This window comes from Portunus trituberculatus, chromosome 50, assembly GCF_017591435.1.
Source record: "Portunus trituberculatus isolate SZX2019 chromosome 50, ASM1759143v1, whole genome shotgun sequence".
Taxonomy (NCBI): Eukaryota; Metazoa; Arthropoda; class Malacostraca; order Decapoda; family Portunidae; genus Portunus; species Portunus trituberculatus.
In genome coordinates this window covers 17,673,486-17,693,544 of record NC_059304.1, presented here as the reverse complement: position 1 = coordinate 17,693,544, position 20,059 = coordinate 17,673,486, and the positions used below count along the sequence as shown (strand labels likewise).

The window sequence follows — 20,059 nt, the reverse complement described above, 5'->3', positions numbered from 1 at the left end:
GAGGAGAAATAGAAGATACCGATGGAATTAATGGAAAAGAGAAAGAGAGAGGTTGGGGATGATGAGGACAGAATATCATCAGTTAGATATAAAATTAGAAGAAATGGAGAAGACAGAGACAACAGACAGCATAAACTGGAGAAAAATAGAACACAACAGCAGAGAAAAGACCGAGGAGAGAATGTTAAAAAAAAAGTAGGGTTAGCATTATTTCTTATTTATGTGTATGAATTTAGAGATAAAAAAATAAAGTTTACATTCATGAAACAAGTATTTAAGTATCCCAATTTCAGTACACGAAAGGAAAAGTTTATTCATGACATCTAGAAGCAAAAAACATAGTGAAAAAAATTTACTAGTTTATCACATGCTATTTAATTAGGTTGATATTACAAGGAGACAATGACATGCTGATGCTTAGTATTAAGGAATTCCGAGGAAATTATTGAACAGCGTGCAATTAGAACAAAGGTAGGTGACATGCTTTCTTGATAAAACTGACACAACCAACCACATGATTAGCAAACATTTTTTTCTTCTTTATTTATACCATGTGGGCTTTTCACGGGAATTTATGTGCTAAAGAGGATACTTTTTGGGGTACCTCCTATCTCAGAGCTTCCCCCGCTAGGAAACCGTTGCCCCGAGTGAGGAAGCCCAACCTACACTCGGACCATGGACAGGATTCGAACCTGTGCGCTTGGAGACCCTTCGGACCCCAATGCACGCATGGTTCGACTGTACCACGACGGCCCCTATACTTATACAAACTGACACACACACACACACACACACACACACAAGACAGGACGACACAGGTTAATCTGAAATCCAGGGCCCGTATTTTCAAACGCCACAGATTCTCATAAGAACTATTTCCAAACACCACAGAAATGAATGACTGGGTTCTCAAGGTGATTTTACCCATTGACGATGCAGAATCCTTGCTAAACTGTCAATAGAAAGCCATGAAACTATGAAAACACCCTCGAAAATCGTACTAAAACCACTGAAACCTGTGAAATGTAGGCAAGACAAGGCGCTCTAAACGTTTAAGAAAGCAGCCCCTGTATGCGGACTCTACAAAATTCAAGTTAAGGAAAACGAGATTCCCAAAAGAAAAACTAAGGAAAAAAATAACTGAAGGCATAGAAATAATCAGTTCACACTCACCCTGCTTGACTCAGGTCAAACACTTTGCCTCTGTTGGTGTCGTTGCCGTAAGACTTCGGGGAGGCGTGCCCGTCGACGCCCTTCTGGTGACACAACAAGAAGGTAACGATCTCATTCCGCCCCTCCAGCGCCATCACCACAGCCTTGCCGTCACTAGAGATCTCGCAGGCAGTGATGGCTTGGTCTGGCGTGAGCACTGCCAGACTATTACCTGCGGGGTGGGGAGACTCAGGGCTGTGCAGTGACTAGGGTGCTCAAGAGTAAGGTTAAGAGCGACGAAACTCCATTAAGATACTGCATATATATTAGCGGGATTGTTAATGGTATACTCTCTCTCTCTCTCTCTCTCTTTCTGTGTGTGTGTTTGTAGGGCGGTTGTGACTCACCAGTGTGAATGTCCCACACCCTGACGGAGCGGTCCCTGCCCAAGGCGTCATAGGTGAGGCACTGTAGGCCACGGTTGTCCAGGCGGATGGTTGTGGGGGGCGCCGTGTGGCCCTTCAGCGTCCAGCGAGGATTACCTACAAGTGAAATAAAAAAAATAAGAGGCAGCCGCAGAGACAGGAACAGCACAAAGGCCGCAAGATCAGCATTGGAACATTTTGTACTTTTACAGGGCGGCACGAAACAAATACCTTCTTCCTTTCTGTTTTTTTTTTTTTTTTTGATTAATCTGGAAATTTAGTGATAACAAAATACATTGAAAGTGTACCGTATTGCCGCCAAAGGTCTACTATGACGAGTATAGTAACAATGCTACCATTGAAAACAACACAGGAAAGAAAAAAGAAAATAAAACAGCAATACAAGTAGAGGAAGAGATGGCCAGCACAGCGCAAAAAGCAGCACCTGTGATGAGGTCGTAGGCCATGAGCTTGGAGTCCTCGAGGCCCACGATGACGCAGCTCCCGGCGGAGGAAATGGCGATGGAAATGATGTTGACGCCGGGCTTCCACTTCTTAAAGAGTGTGCCGCTCTGCAGGTCGTACACCACGATGAAGTTAGGCGCCGGCTCATCCACCTCCTGCAGGGAAAGGGAAGAAGGAAGTTGTGAGCCACGGTCCGATACATGCCGCAGAAATTCATGACAGCAATATCATAACACGGCGCGCCATAAAAATTTAAAAAGTAGTTGCACATTGCGCTCACGACACTTGTCCGTGAAGCAAAACGATACTAATACTAGAATTGCGACGGTTCTGTGTTTGAGTGTCTTTCTGAGGGGATGCTCGGAACAACACAGAGGCACGTGCAGTTTGTGTATTTTGACAACGATCCCTATTCACTCTTTCTGAAGGATACTGTATGCTTCTGTGAGTTTCAGTAAGCGCTTATTGTTTGATTATGTAGTTATATTGGGAATAAAGGCACTCCTGTGAGTCTCAAGTGATGCAAGAAGGGACAGTACTCACGCGACACACGCAGGAGACGTAATGGCCCTCCTTGGTGATGGCTGCGTGGCGGGTGATGAACTCGTGGTGGGGAATGCGCAGGTCGTACATCAGCTTGCGCAGTTCCAGGTCCCACACGAGCAGCGCAGACGGCTTCTGGGTCTCGTCTCCACACACGCAGATCTTCCCGTTCTCGGACACCATCAAGCTGTTGAGGAACCTGTCCTCGCCCACCTGAGAAGAGGCGAGGCGGGGACACAAAGATAAACACGTGAAAATAATCCAAGATGGTTGAGGAGAAAAATATATGTCACGTACACAGCATTCATTCAGTATTCCGTCTTATCTTTTTGACTCCCGAGGTTTGGTACTCGAAGTGATAACATAACCCTTTCCTTTCCGAACTCTGCCTGGCGTCCTGTGGCTGTACTCGTAAATGGCACTGCACCCTTAAAACAAACCCACCTCCTGAACCATCCCAGCTACCCATCCTCCCTTTAACCCACCGTAACACACACACATACACACTGACACTTCCACTGCCTCACACCCTACCTTGAAAGTCGCCACACAGTCCCCGTTCTGCAGATTCATCATATTGACGTACATGCGGGAGCGGGAGAGCGCCACCACGTGATCCTTGTCGTGGAGGCCGAAGTAAGGCATCTTCTGATTCATCACCTCGCGCAGCTTCATCACAAAGAGGCCCTCGTCGAAGTTGTAGATCCTCAGCTCCCGCCCGCACAGCACCAGACACCGGTAGTCGTCGATCATCTGAGGCAAGTGAGTGAGGTGTTAGCGGAGTGGAAAGATTAAGACATGGAGGAAGGCAATGGTGAAAAGGACGGTGAGTACAAAGGAGGAGAAGAAGAAGAAGAAGAAGAAGAAGAAGAAGAAGAAGAAGAAGAAGAAGAAAGAAAGAAAGAAAGAAAGAAAGAAAGAAAAAAAAAGAAAGAAAGAAAGAGAGAGAGGAAGAGAAGCATATAGTCTAATTTTTGCAAACTTTAATCCTACATCTTGTCACATAACTTGAAAAAAAAAAACTATGTACGGTAAAACGGAAAAAAGACACACACACACACACACACACACACACACACACACACACACACACACACACACACAGAGAGAGAGAGAGAGAGAGAGAGAGAGCATACCGTCACCCCCGTCCTACCTTCAGTTTACGGGGCTGGGTGATGCCGGTGAGGGTTCGCACAGGCGTCATGGTGAAGATGTTCCACACGGCGATCTCTCCGCGCTCAGTGGACAGCGTGATCACATAGTGGGGGTTGTGGCGCGCCCGGATCAGAGCGTTGAAGTACACCTGCCCGTCGCCAAGCTTCATGTTTTGGTCCTGTGGTGAGAGACAGGGAGATCAGCAAGTTATTGGTGAAGAGAGACAACTAAATGATGGTATATTCTACAAAATCAGAAAAAAAGTAGTATCAGTCAATTACCTCCACTCATCACATTCCGAACTCTTGATGTTTGAGGAAACTCTCAGTATAAAACCATTCATCGAGTAGTGAAGTGATAGAGAAATGTCAGCTTTGTCTAGAAACGACGTAAGAAAGAGATGACTATACAGGAATGAAAATGAGCAGTAATGACGTAACAAAGAGATGACAAGGGACGAAGACGAGCAGTATACGTAACGAAGAGATGACAATACAAGAATGACGTGAACAAGTATACCTGGAAGGGCTCGTGCAGGCAGACGGTGAGGGGTAGCAGGCACGGGACGGGGGCGTGGGCAGCTCTGTCGTAAAGCTTGTGGATGATCGGGTAGGTTTCGTGGTTCTTGGGCTCCTTCATCAGAGTAGCCAGCCGCCCGTACACCTGCCGCGCCAAGACCACTCATTACCGTGTGTGTGTGTGTGTGTGTGTGTGTGTGTGTGTGTGTGTGTGTGTGTGTGTGTGTGTGTGTGTGTGTGTGTGTGTGCCTTAGCTGTCCTCAAAACAACATCGTCACAGCCTCCTTTCTCATGCCTTCTCAAGACTTTCTCTCGTATAATACCTTCCCCCATCATTTTTTCTAATATCTTCGTACTAAACTCTCTCTCTCTCTCTCTCTCTCTCTCTCTCTCTCTCTCTCTCTCTCTCTCTCTCTCTCTCTCTCTCTCTCTCTCTCTCTCTCTCTCTCTCTCTATCTATCTATCTATCTATCTATCTTGCCAACCCACACCCTGTACCTGAGAGTAGAACTGGCGACCGTCATAGCCCAGGGCATAAGCGGCCAGCTCCAGCACCTCCTTCAGCAGCACCAGTTCGATGTTGTTGGCGTGGTTGGTGAGGGCGAGAGACACGTCCTCAAGCACCTGCCGGGGACCATGTCAGGTGAGTGAGCGAGTGAATGAGTGAAGGAAGGAAGGAAAGAAGGAAAGAAGGAAGGAAGGAGGCAAGGAGTTGTTAGGTAAATATAACGTTCTTGGGCCTGTATTCTGAAACGCTTTGCTCTCTCTCACATCATTACTATTTTCCAAAGGCTCCAGTTGAAGATACTCATGTTTTTAAGGCTCTGCTTATGGTTCTGTTGATGGATTAGCAATATTTCTAGTTAATTAAAAGGAGAAGCTGTCTGGAAAATAAGGCTGGTTGTCTCTGTGACCTTGGAAAATTGTCGTGTTAAGAGAGCCAAGTAAATACAGACTAAGTTGTGTATGAGTGAAAAAAGAAATAGGATCATTAAGTAAATACACACACACACACACACACACACACACACCTGGTACGTATCTGATCCGCACAGTTTCTCGTACACCCAGTCGAAGTTGAGCACAAACTCCTCCAGGATGCGACCCCGAAGTTGAAGCACCTGGTAGGGCAGTTCATCCAGCTTGCGGCGGTTGTGGCGGCTGAACACAGGCTGCACTGAGATCTTGGACATGTTGCTGCGGGGAGGGCGGGAGTGGTGGTGGTGATGGTGGTGGTGGTAGTTAGATCAGTAAGAGTAATAGTTGTTGTAGTGATGGTGGTGGTGGTGGTGGTGGTGGTGAGATGAGGAGGAGAAGGAGCATTAAGAAAAAGAGGTGATGGTTGTGTTGGAAGAGGAGAAAGTAAAAGAGATACAAGAGAAGGATTTATAAGATTTACAGAGATCCCTTTGTATTTTCTCTCTCTCTCTCTCTCTCTCTCTCTCTCTGAAAACTCACCTGCCGCGGTACTTGGTGGGTTGGTCCAGCACGTACCGCTCCTTGCCCTCCTCCGTGCCCTCCTCACTTCCCGTCATCGGTTTCTTCACGCCGTTCGCCCACTTGCTCTGCCGACAACAGTACCAATGCAGCACGCCACAAACACAACACATAACGGGAACAAGGCTGACTACGAATGCAGAGGCAGAGAGATGCGTTATTATAATAGTGGGGCAAGTTACCATAAACGCTTCTGTGCCGTACTTACACTACTTTCAAAGGCTCCAGTTGCATATAGGCGGGGTTTTTAAGGATGTTTTTAATAGTTTGATAGATAAACTAGACTTCTACACTGTTAATAGGAGAAACAATGTTAAGAACCCCCACCTCTATAGCCTTTAAAAGCAGTCATGGTGTGAGGGAGTGAAGCGTGGGCGGCTTACCTGGAAGTAATCAATGAGGGCGGTGCAGCACATGTTTATCTGGTCAGGTGTGTCCAGGTAGCGGGCCCGGGCAGCGTCCCTGAAGCTCTCGTGGCGCCAGGTGAAGAGACAGATCCCCGCCACGATGGTCTTCATGAGGAACGGCTGCAGTTGCTTTGAGATCTGAACCCACAGCAACGAGGGGCACCGGCGCACTGTGGCAGGGAGGGGTGGAGGGGTTGGATGACGGAGTGAGTGAGCGAGGGATTGATAAACTGAGTGAGTGAGTGCCTGACCTGACTGACCGAGTAACTGACTGACTGATTGATTGAGTGAATGAGTGAGTGAGTGCCTTACTGACTGACCGAGTAACTGACTGACTGGTTGATTGATTTATTGACTGAGTGAGTGAGTGAGTGCCTGACTGACCGAATGAATAATTGAATGACTGAGTGAGTGAATACCAGACTGAATGAGTGACTAGCTGACTGACTAATTGAGTGAGTGAGTGAGTTAGTGGCTGACTGACTGATAAACTGACTAATCGACTGACCGAAGACGACGAGCAAAAACATTACGCACACACACACACACACACACACACACACACACACACACACACACACACACACACACACACACACACACACTCTCTCTCTCTCTCTCTCTCTCTCTCTCTCTCTCTCTCTCTCTCTCTCTCTCTCTCTCTCTCTCTCACACACACACACACACACACACACACACACACCTGGAGGAATGTAGTGAACGAACACCTTCTCAAGCACAGCCTCGTCGCAGGAGAGGATATCAATCATCTCTGAATCGGAAAGCCCGTGTTTGGCAGCCGTCAGGTAACCCAGGGTGTGCGAGACCTCCACCTGAGACACAGCAGGCACGGCAGGCACGGCGGACACAGCAGGCACGGCGGATAGGACATTATGAGTAAGAAAGAAGAGATAGAGAAAGATATTGATGTAGCTTGTTAGTTTATGAGGATAAGATGATATAAGAAGGTGAATATGATTAATGACATCAATGTGTGTGTGTGTGTGTGTGTGTGAGAGAGAGAGAGAGAGAGAGAGAGAGAGAGAGAGAGAGAGAGAGAGTGTGTGTGTGTGTGTGTGTGTGTGTGTGTGTGTGTGTGTGTGTTAGTTGCCCACCTTCCCGTACGTCTCCTCCAGCTCGTCAAACACCATGCTGATCTGCTCCATCAAGGTGGATTTGAGGGGCAGCTGTGACTCGGCGCCCGTCCAGTGACACGCCATGCGACCCAAAATCTGAAGGAAAAAGAGAAGGAAAGTTAGCTTATTCTATTTCCTTCACAGTCATTCCTTTCGTCCTTCTTTCCTTTCTCGTCCTTCCTTCTGCTAACCTTCAATCTTTTCTTTCCTCTCTCTTATTCATTTCGTTTCTCTATCCTTATCCATCCTTTCTTCCTTCATTTTTTCTCCTTTCTCGTCCTTTCTTTCCATCCTTCCTTTTCTCTCCCTAACACAAAGCAAAGAGAAAGAAACCAATCTTATTTACATTATCTATCCTTCTCTTCTTTCTTTCTTTTCTTCTCTCTTTTCTTATAATTATTCTCTCCTTTCCTCTTTCCCTTTACAAATCTATTTCCTTTATCTATTCTTCTCTTCTTTCCTTCTTTCTCTTTCTTCTCTTCTTCCTTATCATCCTTTCCCTTACACTTTCTTTGCACTTTTCTTCTCTCTCCCTTCTTTACATCAAAACAAAGCAACACCCTCGTCAGACGCCTCACCTCCACGTAGAGCGGCAATGGACACTCTTGAATGTATTTGCTGACGAGGTCCCGCTGTTCTTTGTTCACGCTACGATGGTGCGCCTTCAGGATTCCCTCGAACTTACTGTAGCCTTCGTCCAGCGTCATCGGGGGGATCTGACAGAGGACACACGCTAAATTAGATTGTTTATATAAGAGGGAGGGTCAGTCAATGGCAAAAAAAATGTGTATGTAAAGGAAGGTTAATTGAGTGCCAGTCCCCAAGGTATGCTAGAAAGAAGTATCGAAAATTTTGCTCTCGGTAATAGCGCGGTAACATTTGTGAGTTCATTTTAGGGCTTGATTTAGATTAATTCAGTTAATTTCGACGCTGATCCGTTAATTTAGGTTGCAATTTGAAACAGCGTAATATTCAACTGATAAATAAATAGTTGATTAACAGACAAAGATAATTTCTACAGTCTCTCTAATCTTCTCTGCTATGAGGTGAAGTGAGCTAGCTTTATCGACCCCTTGGCAGCAAGAGAGCAAGAGCACGTGCCTTCAGGAAGCAGGCGCGGTCCTCGATGATGCTCTGCAGGAGTCTCATCTGCTCCGAGTCGTCCCGCACAGTCATGATGAGCTTCACGTTCTCCGGCAGCTCCCGGGGCACCCACTCCAGCGAGGTGGACCCGTAGCTCTTCACCTGGTCGATGCCGTCAATCATGATGACCAACGGCCGCACCTTGCACGCCTTGGACCACACGTGCATCAGGAAGGACGACATGTGGCGCACGCCCTGCACAGTCACCAGGAAGAAAGAGAGGAGGTTATAGAGAACACTATCAGACGCTACGGTTTCTCCTCTGTGAACTTTTACATTAGCACACCCGCTATTCATCTCATAAATACTAATACAGTGGCTATTTTTAGCACGTGATGCATGCTCTGCACAACAACGTGGAAAAAAAGACAAGATATTTAAAAAGAGTGTCATCAGAAGCCACAGTTTTTCCTTTATGAAATTAATTATATCTGCACATTATTCCTTTAAATATTCATATACTACCTATTCTTAACACGTGACGCACATCCTGTACGATGAGAAAAGAAATGAAAAGTAGAGAAAGACTGAGAAGAATGCCACTAGAAGCTACAGTTCCTGAGTAAAGTGGCACAGGTGAGAAAAACAGAAAGTGAGAGATGGAGTAAGGAGGAACAAAGAAAGATAAGCACAAGAAAAGGAGAAAGAATTTGGAAATAACAGATAAAAACGTCACGCATTTTCAGGTGAAATGGTAAGGAAAGGAAGGGCAATGAAGCAAGGATGAACGAGGGTACATCAATGTGAATAATAGCAGGATGACAAGGAGAAAAGACACCAACATACAAGTTCATAAAGACGAAATGACGCATCCACAGGCGAAACAAATTGGTGCGGAGCGAATGAGAAGGAAAAGAGGAACGAGCATGGATAAACACAGATAAGAGAAGGAAGATAAGTAGAAAACAATGACGTATAGGTTGAGTACGACAGGTAAGAATCAGGGAATCAATGAGAGGGCAATAAATGGAACACAAGTAAGAACTAGCCAGGTAAGGTTAAGTCAAGTGTCTCTTCCCTGAGTATCACCTTGGCAGCCTCGGCGGGATGCTCCCCGAAGAGGGCACAGCACTGCTCAGCGATGGACCTCAGCACCTGCTCCGCTGTGGACGACCCGGGGGTGAGGCCCACGAACCTACCAGCAAAGGCAAGTCACTCGTCACGTCACGCCACACCACGCCACCCAAGCCCATGTTATATGCATCTCACTAATCATGGCTGGTGATGTTAGATTTGCATACTGTTTTATTCATGTCACTGTTGCTTCCGTTACCCACCTGACGACGAGGGGCACGTCCACCAGCCACTCGCAGCACCTCTCCATGGCCTTGGCGATGAGGGACGACTTGCCGCACCCCACCTCGCCGTGCATGATGAGTGGCACGCAGGAATCGTTGTTGAGATATCTGACGGAGGCGACGAAGAAGATAAGGGAAGGAATATTGACACGTGAGAGAGAGAGAGAGAGAGAGAGAGAGAGAGAGAGAGAGAGAGAGAGAGAGAGAGAGAGAGAGAGAGAGAGAGAGAGAGAGAGAGAGAGAGAGAGAGAGAGAGAGAGAGAGAGAGAGAGAGAGAGAGAGAGAGAGAGAGAGAGAGAGAGAGAGAGAGAGAGAGAGAGAGAGAGAGAGAGAGAGAGAGAGAGAGAAAACACCCACCTTCTAATCTTGGCCAGCAGGTCTTGTCTCCCCTGGAAGTTCTTGTAGCGGAACTGACACATGAGCGACTGTTGCATCAGCTCGTGGAAGAGTCGCTTCTCGATGCCCAGGTACGTCTTGAGCTCCTCCTGCAGGCAAGGGGGTAGATATTAGGTCAGTGAAGGGGTGGCCTGAACACACACACACACACACACACACACACACACACAGATAGTCACACACACGAAGATGGTCACGATACGAAATTGAAGCTAAATTTAGATATCTAACATATATTCATCACATATTTTTTTTTTCTTGTTATTGTTCTTGCTCTCCTCTCCTTTTTCCCTTCTTCCTCCTTCTCCTCCTCCTCCTCCTACTACTACTATTACTACTACAACTACTACTACAACTACTACTACTACTACTACTACTACTACTACTACTACTACTACTACTACTACTACTACTACTATTGCCATTCCTCAGAAAATATCCTTTCTGTATAATCTCCTCCTCCTCCTCCTCCTCCTCCTCCTCCTCCTCCTCCTCCTCCTCCTCCTCCTCCTCCTCCTCCTCCTCTTCCTGCTCCTGCTCACCTTGGTTTCGTCCTCCTCAATGATGCCGTCGATGATGGAGATGAGCAAGGGGGAGATCTGAGCGCAGAGGTCCTCCACGAACTGGGCGTGTTCAGGCACCTCGGGGTTCATGCCTGAGTTGTGCCACTTCACCCGGAACTTGAGCATACGAATCTCATCCAGACGCTCCTGCAGGTGGCGGTGATGGAGGGGTGAGAAGAGGAAGGGGAGGAATTTAAGGCTTGTGTTTTGGTGATAGGGTTTTTTTTTTTTTTTGTGTGTGTGTGTGTGTGTGTGTGTGTGTGTGTGTGTGTGTGTGTGTGTGTGTGTGTGTTGCGTCATGAAGTTATTGACACGTGGTGAGTCACTACTGCGGCACACACACACACACACACACACACACACACACACACACACACACACACACACACACACACACACACAAGTGGCATGCATACATAATGTACATATAATATACATACATAAGCACATTCATACATACATACATAAACACACACCTCTTTGTCCCTTCCTCAAGACGCTCACTCTCTTCCCCCCTCTCTCTCTCTCTCTCTCTCTCTCTCTCTCTCTCTCTCTCTCTCTCTCTCTCTCTCTCTCTCCCGTACCTTCAGCTCACTCTGCAGGATATCGAGTCGCTTCTTACTTTCGGGCTCCACCGCCACGTACACCTTGCCCTGAGCTGGAATGTTGTGTGACGGGAAGTGTGTGAACTTGCGACAGATCCAGAGGCAGTGTTTGGCGCTCTCTTGGTTCATGAACACACTCTGCTTGATCTCCTGTGCGTGGAAGACCAGAATGTTGTTAGGGTAATGATAATGGTAATGGTAATAATAATCCCAGAAAGGTTTATTTGTATTGTAGTATACATAGTTTGAGGGGAAGCTTAGTATTAATCTTAGGGTTAGTGGGTGGTGTTAGGAAGGACAGGGAGAATAGGGTGGTTATGGTGGTGTTAGTGTTGGAACTGGTATTGTTGGCGTAGTAGTAGTAGTAGTAGTGGTAGTAATAGGAGATAATAAGAGTAGAAGTAATATTGTGGTTGTAGGAGCAGCAGCAGTAGTAATAGTAGTAGTAGTAGTAGTAGTAGTAGTAGTAGTAGTAGTAGTAGTAGTAGTAGTAGTAGTAGTAGTAGTAGTAGTAGTAGTAGTAACACCAGCAGTAATTAAACACTATATAACCTCCTCACTTTCACTATTCTACCTAATTTTCACCCCAATCACCTTCCTTCCCTTAGTCCATACCTTCCCTAATCCCTCCCACGTTCCTCTTGCCTCTAATCACACACCTCACCTGATCTAACCTCTCCTGTGCCGAACTGTCCCTTCCTTCCCTCAATCCACACCTTCCCTCATCCCTCCCACATTCCCCCTCCTCTCCCTTGATCTATCCTCTCTATGTGTTAAGCTGTCCCTTTCCTCACCTGCTCCATGACGGTGCTCAGGTACTTCTCCTTCTGCTCCTGGTTAAACACAGTCCTCATAAGCGTCATCATCTTCTTAACCTCAGCGCTCCAGTCCGCCACCGCCTCCTGGTGCTGCGCGCTGTTCCCATCCTGACGAAGGTGAAGGAGAAACATAAGGGAAGTTGCGAGAAACAGTCAGGCCTAGGCGTGGTCATTCCTACACTAATCCCTTCAGTACCGAGATGCATTTGTACCATGAGTCTGGGGATGATTAGACCATTTTATTGACATTAGGAAGGATCTATGAAGATCAGATGGTTAATGGACAGTCTTCACTATTCGAATCCCTACACAAGTTTCTGAAGCTGCATCAAATCTCCAAACAGTAAGCAAAATGAATATGAGAATGTGTCATGGTACTGAAGGAGTTAAGGTGTCTATAAGTTTGTCTAAAATACTAAAAACCCGATTAGTGAGGCTCTGTGGGATTCGAACTGGCCATGGGTGGTGCAGACAGGGTGATAAGGTGATTAGGGTCAGCATTGAACATTAGGCAAGGAATAGCAGGAATTGAAAGGGAGACAGGATGACAATGGAACTAAATTACGCTCGTGGTCGATTGGAATTGGCTAAGTACTTGGCTTGTTAGTGCCGAGTCAATAGAGAACTTTTGGAGAAGATTAGACATACGTGTGAACGGATATGATGGAATGGTATAGAGAAAGATGTATTGTATGTATATCTCCTAGCTTTATCTTTTCTTTTTAATTGTTTGTATGCAGCTCGTAAGTTCATTCACTCTCACTCACTCACTCACTCTCTCTCTCTCTCTCTCTCTCTCTCTCTCTCTCTCTCTCTCTCTCTCTCTCTCTCTCTCTCTCTCTCTCTCTCACCTTGATATTCGGGAAGAAGGTGCTGATGGGCTGCAGTTTGTAGCAAGGCGGCTGAGCGTTCTCATCCCAGTGGTACCATTTCCAGAACAGTTCCCGGTCCGTGTCCACCTCGAGGCTGGAAATGCCCTGGTCGAAGTCTGGGCCCTCTATCACCCGCGGCAGGAGAGCGTTTCCGAAGGTCTCATTAAGGAACACGACGGTCACGATGTGGGAGTCGCGGGCTTGAGCTGTTACAGGCAAAGGAAAGGTAAAGGAGGGTCGTCATGGAGACGTTATCTTCCATTTTCTTTAATTAGTAAGCTTACATCTCTCGTTTCTTCTCTCCTTCACCGCCTCCTCCCTCATGACGGCACTGATAAAGAAGGGCACTGACGAATGAGCTTTCTTGCATATTTTTGTGAACTAGAACTCCTCCCTCGTTCTCTCCTTCCTACCATATTTCACTGACTCCAACACGTTCAGTATCTTCTCTTTTTCTTTTACTGGTGTTTGTATTTTCCCTGCCTCCTGTCTTTGTCCTCCTCCTCATGATCCCTCTAACATTTTCTTTACCTTCCTCTATTATCAACAAGTACTCATCCCTCCCTCCTTTCCTTCCTTCTTCCCTGACCTCTCCAACAAGGGCACATGGGAAGCAACACTTACTGGTGAGCTGGCCAAGACACAGTTCCTTGAGGGAGTGGTCGTTGAGGTGCTCGTCTGGGATGCCCCAGTGCAAGTCCACAGTGTTCAGCTCGTAGCCCTTCTCCATGCAGTACAGCCGCAGCTTCGGGTACACGTACTCCATCAAGGCTGACCGCTCCATGATGGTGTCTAGCGTGGAAGAGGGTCACCACTAGTATTAGAGTAGTACAATTCCCTGGTTCAAGTTCAATACATGCACTTAGGTTCGACATAATTACATTTAAAAGGTAGAAGTCGGTGTTCAAGTAGAATGCTAGATTAACATAGCGTCAGTGATCAGGAGGCTTTAGAGTTTAAAAAAAGTTTAGAATGATTCGTTGAAAGGCAAGACAGACTGAAATATGTTTGAATGTGTTACATACAGGGACTGGCGCGTGTTGGTCTGCTGGCTTCTTGCAGCTTACCTTATGTTAATTCACCCAAATATTGTACAAAGAAAGACGGTCGTATTCCTTGGCCAGACAATTCACCTTACGGGCAGAAAACAGCCTACCTTGGTGCCTCGTCCTGCGCTGCCAGTGTTGGTACACCTGACAGCTGAGACCTCCCTCTCCCTTCACCGGCGCCCACACTCACCCTTCAAGTCAGCGCAGGTGTAGATGCAGATCTTCCTGGGTTTGAGGATGGGCTTGACGTACACCACGTTGCCCATCACCAGGTTGCGGATCACATCAGACAGCTTGTTGAGGTCAGGCAGGTGGCTGAGGTGCGGGATGACGCCGCGGGTCTTGCGCGGCGACTCCTTCACGTCAGCCGGCCCTGGGGCCTCCCCCTGGGTCATACCTGGGGCACCAATACACGGCAGAGTGAGATACACACACACACACACACACACACACACACACACACACACACACACACACACACACACACAAACAAACAAACACACACACACACATACAATAGAAAATAGAAAGAATAATACAACTACGAGAATTTAATTTATATATATATATATATATATATATATATATATATATATATATATATATATATATATATATATATATATATATATATATATATATATATATATGAAGCATATAAAGAATCATAGTTATCTACCGTTATCTACCTATTTTTCCTCTGCTTTTTACACTACTATGTTTTCTCAATCTCAGACGCTGCTCTCAATACATTCATTAGGGAGACGAGGCTGTGCCAGAGGGCGTGGCGGCGTGTGAGGCTCACGCTACACTGCACGGCTCCCTTGGCTTCCTGAGCAAAAAGGAGCAATAAGGACGTGAAAGAGCTCAAGTACATAAGTTGCCATGGCGGCGGTGCTCAGGCGAGCACGGCGCGGCTCCCAAGACTGCCAGACCAGGCAACTAATGAGAATATTCCTGGACGGAAGGCAGCAGGTAAATATGAGATTAGACTTAGTGGAGGGTCCGTTGAGGGACGCCCACACTCCACCACTCACTAGTCCCACAACACCGTGCAGGTACGATACAAATAAATCGGTAACCTGAGAACTATGGTTGCCTGACAGTCGCAGCGACCCACCTAGTGACCTGGCCATGCCCACCAGCAGGAGTGACGGCCCCTGCAGACCCAGGCAGATGGAGCGACGGTCGCGACGCCGCCGCTCGCCGCGCACCATGCTGAGCAGCCGCTGCAGGTCAAGATCATCCAGGGACGGCATGGTGAAGGAGGCTTGTCCTGCTTCCGCAACAAATTGCTGTTATATCCGGAAATTTTCACTCCAGTTGCCCTGGACTATTTTTTTTTTTTTTTCACAACGCTGCGTCTTTGTTTACTTTGCCAATCAACAATCTGTCAGTTTCGTGTTTACTCAGTTTTTGTCTTGTTTTTCATGTGGCCCACGCGAGCGTCAGCGGGACCCACCTTGGGGCTCCTCACCACAGTGCCGCCCCCACCCCGCCTGCTGCCATTGTCTTCTTCACGCGGGGCGAGGCGCTGAAGGGGCGCTCTTACCTGGGTTTCACATGTTCCTGATACGCCTCACTTTCAGGCCTGCGCCACGCGGACACCACACTCTCGACTCACTCATGACTCACTCACTCCTTCCTTAATCACTCAGAGTGGGGGTCGTGGACGCCTAGAGGCACTTGTGAGTCCGCTGCAGGAAGCATGGTGACTCTACAGCAGGCGAACGACGAGGCGGAGGAAGTGGCTGAGGCGGCATCGACGACATGTTTTATTTAGTCTGTTTTGAGGAGGCAGCATGATACGCCATAAGGGCTGAAACACCATAAGGGCCTCGCCGGGTGCGGAGGAAGGGCTGGCAAAGAGAGGGCAAGGATGGAGGCGGTGAGAGGAGGGCAGGATGAGGCGCAGGATTAGCAGTACGGCGGGAAGTATGTAAGCACGAGCCAGGAGTAACACTGAGAGGTACTGCCACTTCACATTCCCAACATCGACTGGCACCTCTCTCTCTCTCTCTCTCTCTCTCTCTCTCTCTCTCTCTCTCTCTCTCTCTCTCTCTCTCTCTCTCTCTCTCTCTCCAAGTATATCCAAACTACTTCCCAACTTGACACACACACACACACACACACACACACACACACACACACACACACACACACACACACACACACACACACACACACACACACACACACACACACACACACACACACACACACACACACACACACACACACACACACACACACACACACACACACACACACACACACACACACACACACACACACACACACACACACATTCTTTGACTCAAATATACATAATGTCATGAAGTATGCATATTTCGCCTCCACACTTTTAGCTGGACAGCGTAAGAGTGCATGGTTGGATGGTTGAGAGAGAGAGAGAGAGAGAGAGAGAGAGAGAGAGAGAGAGAGAGAGAGAGAGAGAGAGAGAGAGAGAGAGAGTTTCTGGGGCACTTAAATGTCAAGTGTGATGTCTCTCCCCACTCCCTCTCCCTCTCTCTCTCTCTCTCTTCTCCCTCCCTCTCTCCCCTCTCCCTCTCTCTTTTCTCTCCCCCCCTCTCTTTTCTTCCACCGCTCCTGCATAATTGGTGAAGTATGACGTCACGCGCGAATAGGGAAGTGGACACAAGGAGAGAAGAAAGGGAAGAAGACGATGAGGAAGATAAGAATAGACAGAGAGAGAGAGAGAGAGAGAGAGAGAGAGAGAGAGAGAGAGAGAGAGAGAGAGAGAGAGAGAGAGAGAGAGAGATGAAGGAAACAATATTGGATGCAAAAAAAAGATTGAATATGGAGAAATTTTAAGAAATATGAAATGATGGAAAGAAAACAGTAAAAGTGGAGAGAAAAAGAGAAAAGAGGAGGTGGAAAAAGGAGAGAAAAAGTAGAGTAGAAAAGAGGAGAAGGAGGAGGAAGAGGAGGAGGAGGAGGAGGAGGAGGAGGAGGAGGAGGAGGAAGGAGAATCACAAGAGAGGGAGAGGGAGAGGGAGATGGGGGGAGAGATAAAAGAGAGATAATGAGGATAATTTTGGGTGTCGAGAAGCTAAACATTTCCACCACCACAATCATCACCACCACCAATGCCACCACTGCTACCACCACCACCACCACCACCACCACCACCACTGCCACCAACACTATCACCACCACCACCACCACTACTACCTTCCCCTGAGATGTAAAATGAAGTCCTATGGTGTTTTAGACCTAGAAAATTATACCATTAATACACTACCACTATCACCACCACCACCAACAACAACACCACCACCACCACCACCACCACCACCACCACCACTATCTCTACCACCAGTAACAGCATGTGATCCAACCCCTTCCATCCTTTCTCCCTTTCTTATGTTCTTATTTACCTTCTTTCTATTCCTTTCTTCCCTTTTCCCATCTCTTCTCGCTCTTCTCTTCCCTCTCTTTCCTCCACCAAGTTTTCCCTTTACTTCTTCAATTCTTCCCTCCCCTTGTTTACTCATCACCTCTCATTTCCTTCCTATTTTCTATCCTTTCTTCCTTTCCTTCTTTTCCTTTTCTCAGACTGTTGCAGAGTCGAGCCAAGCCCCTCCACTCCTCGCCCCCACCCGAACACACAGGGTATTGAGTGGCCGTAGTGGTGGTGGTGGAGTCCTGCTTCTCTCGATCCACTAATCCACTTAGGAGGAAGGGAGGACAAAGAGGAAGTCTAGAAGTCCTCACTGGAATCACCTTCACTTGCCGAACCTGACTTAGGAGCCGAGCACAACAGGAGCCAAGGTCACTTCTCCTCACTCCCGAATTTGTCTCAACTACCGAACTCAACTATACTGTACAGACCACAAGACACGCAGTAGAGGGTTCGAAGTGTGTTTCGATAGTATTGGAGGGAGAAGATACAGAAGGGGTGGTTTTTAGAGAGAGAGTGAGAAGAGAAGGGACATTCGTGCTGAGAAACAGATGTGAAATGTATTTAGCTTCCTCCTTCAACTTATGAGAAGACAATAATAAAGAAAAGGAAAAAAAATGAAACTGTACTGATGTGAAAGCTCATCATCTTCAACAAATACCACGCTACAAATGCAAGAGGAAAAGTGATAAATGAAAGAAACGTTCCATTCATACTTCCTTCCCTTCTTAGACCAGATTAAAACATCCATCCAACTGTTCACCAGGCCGGCAATCCCACAAAGGATACAGACAAGGCATCAAACACTCATACACTCACCATGCGTCTCCCCGCTCAGAGAAGACCCATCGTTATCTGGAATCTTGACGGAGAGGAGCGGACGAGAGGTCTGTCGATTGGCTCCCCCGCCCTTCTCCGACAAACAGCTGTCCGTGTCATAGCTCCGGTCCGAGGTGGAGGAGCTGACGGCGCGGACAGGGACGGGGGTGATGGCCCGCGGGTGTTGCGAGCTGGTTCTGCTGAAGGGGTGACGGGGTGAGCTTGTGTAGACTAGCATTTGGATGAGTAAGTGGTGGAGAGAAAGAGAGGAAAAGGTGTGTGTGTGTGTGTGTGTGTGTGTGTGTGTGTGTGTGTGTGTGTGTGTGTGTGTGTGTGTGTTTCACTGTTTGATCTGCTGCAGTCTCTGACGAGACAGCCAGACGTTACCCTACCGAACGAGCTCAGAGCTCATTATTTCCGATCTTCGGATAGGCCTGAGACCAGGCACACACCACACACCGGGACAACAAGGTCACAACTCCTCGATTTACAACCCGTACCTACTCACTGTTAGGTGAACAGGGACTACACGTGAAAGGAGACACACCCAAATATCTCCACCCGGCCGGAGAATCGAACCCCGGTCCTCTGGCTTGTGAAGCCAGCGCTCTAACCGTGTGTGTGTGTGTGTGTGTGTGTGTGTGTGTGTGTGTGTGTGTGTGTGTGTTGGAGGTTAATACTTCTCTGTAAAGAAGAGAGGGAAAAAAAGACGGGAAAGGAAAGGAAAAACAAGACAGAACAAATAAGAGAAAAGATAGAAAAGGAGAGGGAAAGAGAAGTGAAAAAAGAAGAGAAAGAGACGGAACAAGTAAGAAAAAGACAGTCAAGAGGGAAGAGAGACGCAATATCCTACACTGTCCCACTCACCACACCTCTCCAGTCACTATAAGACGAGACACACGGCGTTAGTTAATAGAACACCTAGTAACACCACGAATAACAGGACATAAGAGTTCAAAAGTGACAAAATCTCCATTCTGCAGTAATAATTTTCTCTTTTATTGCTTATGATGAAAGGAAAACTATTTTTGTCATGTCCTTTCTTTTTTCCCCAGTTTCCTGTTCTGTGAGTGTTATATTTCCCCTGCTATAGCCTTCGTCCCTCCTCCAGCAGCCGTCGTTACCCCAGCAGCAGCCGTCCCTATCTGTTCCAAGCCCCGCCGCGCCTCGATTCCCAAAGGCGGAGAGGGTAGAATATCGCCGCTTATTAGGATTGTCAGCGCCGCCTTTTCTGCATCGTTATCCCTCTCCAATCTCACCCGATCCCTCGCCACCACCAAGCCACCTCCTTCTCATCATTATCATCTTTTTTCTTCTTGTTCTTGCTCTCGTTCCATTTCCTCCTCCTTCTCGTTTTGGTCTTTTTGTTCTTTCTTTTCCTCCTACTTTTATTCTTCAATTTCTTCTTCTTACTATTTTTTTATCCTCCCTCTCCTCCTCTTCCTCTTCCTCTTTACTATTACTACTACTACTATACTACTACTACTACTACTACTACTACTATCATAAACCCACTGGCCTCAGCACCACACTGCAGAACATTTAGCCACACTTCAGAATTTACAACTCGACTTATGACGTGCTGAGAAATTTATGGATGGTTATGATAGATTGAAGGTAGGTGGGTATGTTTTACTGACTTAATGGCTTCTTGTGGGTTATCTTCTCGTTATGATCGTGTGGCAACTTCTTTACCTTCTCCATCACTAGTCACAAAGGCCGACTGTTTCTTCTTTTTCCCCCTTCCACCCCGACCAAACACTCACCAGTTTAT

At 47.1% G+C, this 20,059-nt stretch overlaps 1 protein-coding gene across 7 annotated transcripts in view; it reads right to left on the bottom strand.

Moving 5' to 3' along the window:
* The window catches only part of LOC123499789 (NACHT domain- and WD repeat-containing protein 1-like), a 52,672-nt gene that overhangs the window by 6,341 nt on the left and 26,272 nt on the right, over positions 1–20,059 (bottom strand). For 5 of the 7 annotated variants that reach the window (XM_045248268.1, XM_045248267.1, XM_045248266.1 and 2 more), the window contains 25 exons: positions 18,286–18,485; positions 14,233–14,439; positions 13,618–13,785; positions 12,973–13,199; positions 12,098–12,229; positions 11,283–11,453; positions 10,678–10,845; positions 10,097–10,224; positions 9,719–9,847; positions 9,471–9,576; positions 8,400–8,636; positions 7,877–8,014; positions 7,278–7,394; positions 6,866–6,995; positions 6,139–6,332; positions 5,717–5,823; positions 5,290–5,455; positions 4,757–4,882; positions 4,260–4,403; positions 3,739–3,918; positions 3,120–3,338; positions 2,586–2,798; positions 2,023–2,197; positions 1,560–1,694; positions 1,174–1,384 (listed from right to left, as the gene is read on the bottom strand). In XM_045248268.1, coding sequence (XP_045104203.1) covers positions 1,174–1,384; positions 1,560–1,694; positions 2,023–2,197; positions 2,586–2,798; positions 3,120–3,338; positions 3,739–3,918; positions 4,260–4,403; positions 4,757–4,882; positions 5,290–5,455; positions 5,717–5,823; positions 6,139–6,332; positions 6,866–6,995; positions 7,278–7,394; positions 7,877–8,014; positions 8,400–8,636; positions 9,471–9,576; positions 9,719–9,847; positions 10,097–10,224; positions 10,678–10,845; positions 11,283–11,453; positions 12,098–12,229; positions 12,973–13,199; positions 13,618–13,785; positions 14,233–14,439; positions 18,286–18,485 — 4,128 coding nt within the window. The remainder of the gene's footprint in view (positions 1–1,173; positions 1,385–1,559; positions 1,695–2,022; positions 2,198–2,585; positions 2,799–3,119; positions 3,339–3,738; positions 3,919–4,259; positions 4,404–4,756; positions 4,883–5,289; positions 5,456–5,716; positions 5,824–6,138; positions 6,333–6,865; positions 6,996–7,277; positions 7,395–7,876; positions 8,015–8,399; positions 8,637–9,470; positions 9,577–9,718; positions 9,848–10,096; positions 10,225–10,677; positions 10,846–11,282; positions 11,454–12,097; positions 12,230–12,972; positions 13,200–13,617; positions 13,786–14,232; positions 14,440–18,285; positions 18,486–20,059) is intronic. The other 2 variants (XM_045248269.1, XM_045248271.1) reach the window with 1 other exon arrangement.